At 35.8% G+C, this 8,180-nt stretch overlaps 1 protein-coding gene across 1 annotated transcript in view; it reads right to left on the bottom strand.

Annotated features, from left to right (window-relative positions):
* Nucleotides 1-1,335, bottom strand: part of LOC107663550 (mitogen-activated protein kinase kinase kinase kinase 5-like) — a 27,731-nt gene extending 26,396 nt beyond the window's left edge. The window contains exon 1 of the mRNA XM_016453787.1: nucleotides 1,181-1,335. Within this exon, the coding sequence (XP_016309273.1) occupies nucleotides 1,181-1,276 (96 nt within the window). The 5' untranslated portion in view covers nucleotides 1,277-1,335. The remainder of the gene's footprint in view (nucleotides 1-1,180) is intronic.
* Nucleotides 1,336-8,180: the final 6,845 nt, after the last annotated feature.

Below are 8,180 nucleotides of genomic sequence, written 5' to 3' on the forward strand. Positions count from 1 at the left end.
CTCACACACACACACACACACACACACACACACACACACACACACACACACAAGTTTTGTCAGATTTAACTCACTTCTGGGTACAAATTTGTCCCCAGAGTATATTTAGCTACAAACACACACATTTACACACCTCTCTAAATACTGTTTTAATCTAATTATAAATGCTACAGCCTAACCTTCAAAGAAAACGTCTGTATTTTTGTAGATGCATGAATGTAACAAATGCAACAAAAGAAACATGCATTTGAAACCTTAGTTTACAAATTTGTCGCTTATATATATATATATATATATATATATATGTATATATATATATGCAAAAAATTCTCTTCTCTGTATTTTTGTCTTGTTTTCTAGTTCAAATATCTAAACGTACTTAAATCAAGATGCATTTACCTGAGATACAAAATGACGATATTTAAGTCTTGTTTTCTTAAAAATTAAGCACAATTGTTTGCATAAAACAAGAAAACAACTTGCTAATAGTGTCAAAAAATAATCTTGTTTTCTCATTGAATTAGTTAATTTTTTCTTGCCCCATTGGCAGATATTTGTTCTTGTTTTAAGCAAAAACTTTTGCCTCTCAAGTAACTGTATCACGATTTAAGAACTTTTATATATGTGTACTTGAAAATAAGACATAAATACTAAGCAAGCAAATACTTTTTTGCAGTCTACAAACTTATATAGCTCTATAAACGGGGACTTCAGTTCTTTTATATACTGGTTTAACGTACCCAAAAGGAGGGTTTCAGGAAGTTTTGTCAGGTTTTGCTCATTTCTGGGTACAAATTTGTTCCCACATTATGGTTAAGCAGGCACACACACACCTCTGAGTCAGTGTGAAAAGAGATACACACATTTATAGGCAGAGGATGAGACTGAGTACAGCCTTAAAAATGAAAGACGGACAGAGAACGAGACAGACAGGCAGGAAACAAACTAAATATTTATGATTGACAGATTGAATGTTTCTGTTCCGTTTGTGGTTCATGTAACACAAAAAGGTGAGGGAATTACCAGAAACAACACAAAACTATTTAAACACAGTAGATGAACTGAGATGCATAACTTTTGCTCTGAATACCAACACACACCTCACCAGAGACCCGAAATGCACACAATCCTCTTATAAACCCCTGTCTTTAAAAGCTGTGAATCAGACTGAGAAAGGTACCTTATAAACTTCTCCATACGTTCCTCCACCGACCCGCAGCAGAATCTCAAAGTCATCCTGAGGGTTTCGTGTGGAGATCTCCAGAACGTCCATCATCACACAAACACACACAGAAGAGCACAGATCATGTGTGTGTGTTTGTGTGTGTGTGTGTGTGTGTGTGTGTGTGTGTGTGTGTGTGCTCACTGCTGCGCGTCTAAGTTGGACTAGAAGCATGTTAAAGAACCTGTAACGGTATGGGCCGACAAGCCAGATGGCGCAGGCGAAGCCAGAAGTGTTGCAGTCCCAGCGGAGTTAGACAGCACATGGGCGGCCGTGGGAACCTAAGCTGGGCTCGCATCACACGGGATCGATCATATGAAGTCGTGTGGGGATCACAATTAGGGGCTATAATGTTGTTTGCGACCTATCGATCGGCGAAGGGGTTGGAGAATCCGATTTGATACGCCAAGGTGTGTTTTACAACAACGTGGCGCTAGATTGAAGAAGCGCATGTGTGTGTTCACTGCTGCAGGAAAACCTCTTCCTCTGTCTCACCTCATTTACATCTCGCTTTATTTCCTGTTTAGGGTGTGTGTGTGTGTGTGTGTGTGTGAGAGAGAGAGAAAGAGAGAGAGAGTTTGAGAACATAAAACCCAAGTGTGAAAGTATCTCAGTTTAGACTATTTGTTGTGTGTGTGAGAATCAAACAACATAGAGAGAAAGAAAGAAAGAAACAGAGGAGAGAGACAGGTGTGTGTGTGTGTGTGTGTGTGTTGAACACGCTCAGTGCTGCAGTGCATCAGCGTGTGTCGTCTGTGCAGCCTGACTGTACTTCCTGTACAATAATGCAGCAGAGCACAGAAACTCCTGACGCTCATGATGATGAAGATCTTTGAAGTCCTGAAACTCTCTTGACCTGCTGCAGGAGAGAACCAAGCTTCAGCTGCTTCACTGGAGCTTCTGGACTCAGCCAGTAACTTTGTGTCCATCTCTGATATCTGTGGAAATCCTCTAACAGCAACAGTTTGATCAGATATTAAAGATGTGCAGCTGAATCTGATTGTGAAGATCAGAAAGAGCAGAACGGAGATGACCAGCAGGAGGCAGTGCAGGATCAGAACATACGAACACACTGTTTGTTCAGCATGGAATCATGCATACTGTTTCACTTTTTTAAACACACTGTAAAAATAATTTTTCAAATTGTCAATTTTAAATAGTACACAGATTATTAGTGTTTATTATTATTTCATTATATTATTATTATTAGTTCATTTTAATTCTATTTTGTTACATTAATTTAATGTTGCAGAATTGCTGCCTCAACTCAAATTGTATAATTGAATTGTACTTTAAATGTCATTCTCAGCTGAGAGTCAAGTAGAATCCTGTTGAGATGCAGACGTTCTGCTCCATGTTTAGATCCAGTGGATTTCTCAGTTCATTCAAGTCGCAGGTTGTTTAGAGTTCACGGAAGAGTAAAGTGGGTTACAGTGGACAGATAAAGTCTCAGATTTATTCTGACAGTGATGTACCTATTATAAACCATCACGGCTCTATTTGAGCTCCAGATTCAGTTGTGTTCTGATTCAGCTGCATTGACAAAGAGCCACATGTACATATAAAATACATTTACTGATGAGGATATAATCAGTAAACACATCAAATATAAACTGTTCCATTTTTTACTTAATTTAAACATTTTTGATTGTTTGCATCTCTATATCTCATTTACAATATATAACTTTAAAGAGATTTTTCTCCACTTCTGCAGCACTTACAAACACCAAAACTTAGAGTTTTATTCCTCTCTATATTCTGGAGGTTTTTACTGAGGGGTTTGTTCATATAACATTCACACTGATTTATATAACAATTCATTCCTAAAAGCATGGCGAAAATAGAAATCTTTAAACATGATGAGTTTTTTCTCCACTTCAGTAGCACTTACAAACACCAAAACTTAGAGTTTTATTCCTATTTATATTCTAAAGGATTTTACTGAAGGGTATGTTCATATATCATTCACACTGATTTGCAGTTTATTAAAAAAAAAATTGCGAAAAATTTAGTTGTTTTCTGTCTGTTGACAGTATTTTCTGATTTATGGAGTGATAAAAAGAGAACTAAAAAATCCCTTTTGTAAAAATCTTATGTCAACTCTAATATGTCAAGAAAATCAAGCAAGAATTTTCAACCTGCCTTTATCCAATGTTCATATTTATATATTTGGAAAATCAGTGCATATGTATTTGAAAACAATATTTTCTTGTTTGCACACACAAAATCTCAGAAAACTTGTAATAATAAAATGTGTGCAATTCTTAATGTCATCAATCAACTGGGGAAGTATGATGATGTGTATTAGTTAATTTTTTACCCTATTCACCTGGGGTGTCTTGCCTTGAAATATACCCTGAAAATATCCTTGAATCGAACACTAGAAGCATCTGGGAGTATTGAAGAAGAAACATCTAGAATCCAGTGTGAGGAACCCTGAAACACAGAGAAACAGCACATCAAACATGCCATGATCGTCTAAAGAAAACATACAGCAGCCTCAAAAATATCTTGTAAAATGTACTTCAGTAATCTTTGTTTACAATTTTTTTTAAAGTGCAGAACATTTATCAGACAGAAGTTTGTTGGTTTTGAAATGCTAAACCAATAGATGCAGTGTTGAAGATGAAGACTGCGTTTGTTTTTAGTTAACGTGATTCTCTGAATTTGAGCAGAACTGACTTCATACATTCACTAAAAATCACCCAAACACCAGTGGATTCAAATATTTTGAGACTTCAGACTTAATGAAGGAAAGTATAAGAGAAAAATTCCTGCAGATACAGACACTTGATCCGTTGAATCACATTCACACAAATTTAAGTGACTGAAGTGAACAGATACTGATGAATCTAAACTGGTTTGCTGCAGTTTATGTTTTGTTCATGTTGTTTGATAGATAAGATCAGATTCTGCAGACGTTTGGAAACACCCCTTACCAAAAAGAAGTATACTTCAAGTTTATTTTAAGTATACTTAAGTAAAGTTCAAGTATATTTTTAAGTATACTTTATGTAGTAAGTATACAAATATCAGTGCACTAGAAGTATACTTGTAAGTGTACTATTTCAATACTCCTTGGGACTAAATTTGACCACTTTCTAGTATATAAAATTATACGTTTAAGTATACTTTAAGTATAACAGTAGTAAACTTTGAGTACACAACTTGATTACATATATGTTTTTAGTTTGTACTGCAACTATACTAAAAGTGAACTTATAGGTATGTTGATAGTTTACTAAATACATACTTGTAGCATTTTTAGTACACTTTAAAGTATAGTCTCAGTAAACTACTAGTTTAGTAGTTTTATACTGCAAGTATACGTTTAAGTTTTCTTTAAGTGAACTTTACATCATACTTTAAGTATGCTACTATGTCCCTATTTAGGTATTAATTTGTGTATATTTTCTTACATGAATATCTGAACATACAAAACATCAAAAGAAAGAACAGGGTATCTACTTGTAAACAAAAACATTTTATTCTAGCTTCATGCATTCGTCTTTTATAAACACTTGAATGTGGGTAAGTTTCATAAATAAAAAAATAAAGAAATAAACATTTTGAACAAAAATCTGAAAAAAATGACTATGAATTGGATTCAGAATGATAATCAAAACGTAGATGGAGTCGATCAGCACCCCAAAGCTTGACAGTCATTATTACCTCTCCATGGATCGGCATTTTATTCCATAACGTTACACAGTTTTGATGCTGTTTTATGTCTGATGATCGTGTTAGAGTACATGTGGAAGCATCTGTTGTTTCGATTTCTTCTTCACTTTGTGAAGAAGTATCCAATATGTTTTGGATATTCTGTACAGAAGGTGTGTAATAGCGCCCCCTACAGTATAACAATGAAAACATGGATTCTCGGAGCACAAGTATAGCTCAAATATAGCCAAGTATACATATATATATATAGAAAGTATATTTCTGAGAAGTACATAAAAGCACATTTCTGAGAAGTACATGAAAAGTAGACTGAAAGTATACTGTCCTATTTTTAAGTTTAAAAGTACTAATAGCACAATTGAATAAACTTCTTTTTCGTAAGGGACGTCATGAACATCTCCACAACGTCTCCTCTGTGTCTCTCTCTGTGCCAGACTGTGCTGGCTCAGCTTTTGTGTGTGTGTGTGTGTGTGTGTGTGTGTGTGTGTGCATCATTGTACATCATTGGGGAACAAAACAGTCTCCAGAGTTCATTTAATTTATATTTTGTGTTTGTAGTTAATATGATCTCATATAAAAACAATAGAAGTCTAGACGTTTATGATATGTGATCATTTAGGCAATAACGTGTGTGTGTGTGTGTGTGTGTGTCTGTCTGTCTGTTTTGCCCAGGAACAGGCTGGTAAGAATCTGAACTGGAGTATTTGCTAATTAGAGACATTCCTCAGGATTACAGCGCCAATTAAGAATCAGAGAACCATTGTGAGACTGTGTGTGTGTGTGTGTGTGTGTGTGTGTGTGTGGTCAGGTGTGTGTGTGTGTGTGTGTGTGTGTGTGTGTGTGTGTGTGTGTGTGTGTGTGTGTGTGTGTGTGTGTGTGTGTGTGTGTGTGTGTGTGTGTGTGTGTGTGTGTGTGTGTGTGTGTGTGTGTGTGTGTGTGTGTGTGTGTGTGTGTGTGTGTGTGTGTGTGTGTGTGTGTGTGTGTGTGTGTGTGTGTGTGTGTGTGTGTGTGTGTGTGTGTGTGTGTGTGTGTGTGTGTGTGTGTGTGTGTGTGTGTGTGTGTGTGTGTGTGTGTGTGTGTGTGTGTGTGTGTGTGTGTGTGTGTGTGTGTGTGTGTGTGTGTGTGCATCATTGTACATCATTGGGGAACAAAACAGTCTCCAGAGTTCATTTAATTTATATTTTGTGTTTGTAGTTAATATGATCTCATATAAAAACGTCAGGAGTTCAAATTAGTCCAGCACCTTGTGTGAGCATGAAACAAACACTCAGCATCAGTTTGAGCATCATCACATGCAAAGATGACTGTAGAAACTGTAGAAAATGAGAGAATGTCTCCAAAACCCTTTGAGATTACAGCTACATTCACTGCAGCTACTTCAGATTCTACAGATGACTGTGTTTTACTGTAATGTTCTAGAAACACTAAAGACATCAGCGTCCTATTTTTCCTATTTCAAATAAATGCTGCTCTTTTGAACTTTCTGTTCATCTGTGAATCCTAAAAAATAAAATGTATCAGTTTCCACAGAAATATTGTGCAGCACAACTGTTTTCAACATTGGTAATTATCAGATAATAATGTTTCTTGAGCAGCAGATCAGCATATTAGAATGATTTCTGAAGATCATTTGACACTGAAGACTGGAGTAATGATGCTGAAAATACAGCTGCGCATCACAGAAATACATTACAGTTTAACAGATATTCACATAGAACACAGCTGTTTTACATTCTAATAATATTTCCCTGTTTTTACAGTATTTTTGATCAAATAAATGCAGCCTTGGTGAGCAGAAGAGACCCACTCTTAATTATTCTAAACATTTGAACAATAGTGAGCATGAGCTGCTGTTTCATTCTAGGTTAGTTATGTATTAGATCACAGTTTATCCAGCAGTTCTCTCTGTGAAGCAACGGATCACTCAGATTAGTGCACTATTTATAGAAAATACCATTTATGAATTATATAATGCATAAACAACATTTGCACACAACAACAACACACGCGTCCCTCTATTACCACTGTACCACCACCCGACCCCTGACCCCATCAGCACCAGTTCTCACACAGATACACACACACACACACAGACACACGCACAATGTACCCAAGCACAAACAGAATGTGTTGTGCGCTCATGCATAAAGGCTTATGCTGGGACACATGGCTCAAGTGTGTGTGTGTGTGTGTGTGTGTGTGTGTGTGACGCGTGCAATTAACACAATCGAACCTGAGCTTATTAATCATTCTGTGTGAATGAGCTTTAAACACACACACACAGAACAACACATCATTGTTCACATTTACCTCACTTCCTGTTGCCCAACATCACAAACGGTGGTTGATTATCTTCAATGCGCACTCACAGTTCAACACAATCCAAGCGAATTCAGGATCATTGGGACATTTCCTATATTTAACATTATGCGGAATCACATAAACTTCCTTAAATCACTGAAGTCAAATCCAAATGAACTTTGACAGCAGTCATTTTTGACCAACATTTTTTTGTTTTGTTTTGTTTAGAATTTTTTTACTTCATTGGAATAGTATGAAACTTGGTAAAGGTTTTCTCACTTGCTATGTGAACACAAAAACATACACACATACATAAATCAATCAATCAATCAATCCTGAAAAAAATAGTCCCATTTGAACTGCTTGGAAATAAATGGGGAATGAATTTAGTGGAAAGGTTTGGTACTGCGCCCAAACTAAATCTTACTGAAAGATCATTTGTTGAGATATCAACCTCAAATTTGGAACATGACTTGCTTTCATTGTCTCACAGTTTTAGAGTAAAACATGTTTTGGAAAATATATTTACTATAAAATTTAAAAATAGTATTTTTGTGCATTTTTCAAAATAATAAACTTCAACTTCTATACCTTTATTTTATTTAGTTTAACTCTGTAAACTTTTTACATCCAAGTGATTCTTTAAAAAGAGACCCAAGTCTGTGCTCTGAAGCAGTCAAGATTTACAGTCCAACAGTTTAAGATGCAAATTTCATTTTCAGGTCTATGCTCAAAAAGTGGTGAACAGGTAACAAATGGATCATAACTATTGTATAAATAGAATTTAGTACCATAAAATCCCCTAAAAACACAACATTTAAAATAAAAAACAGCAATGAACTAAAATATAGTACATTCATTTAATTGAAAAAAAAAAAAAATTATTTTGACCACCATGTGAGGAGTGTGTGTCAGAGCTACAGAGACCTGCGTAATCCACACACACACACACACACACACACACACACACACACAC

Source organism: Sinocyclocheilus anshuiensis, unplaced genomic scaffold, assembly GCF_001515605.1.
Source record: "Sinocyclocheilus anshuiensis isolate Anshui unplaced genomic scaffold, SAMN03320099.WGS_v1.1 scaffold2201, whole genome shotgun sequence".
In the NCBI taxonomy this organism is placed as follows: domain Eukaryota; kingdom Metazoa; phylum Chordata; class Actinopteri; order Cypriniformes; family Cyprinidae; genus Sinocyclocheilus; species Sinocyclocheilus anshuiensis.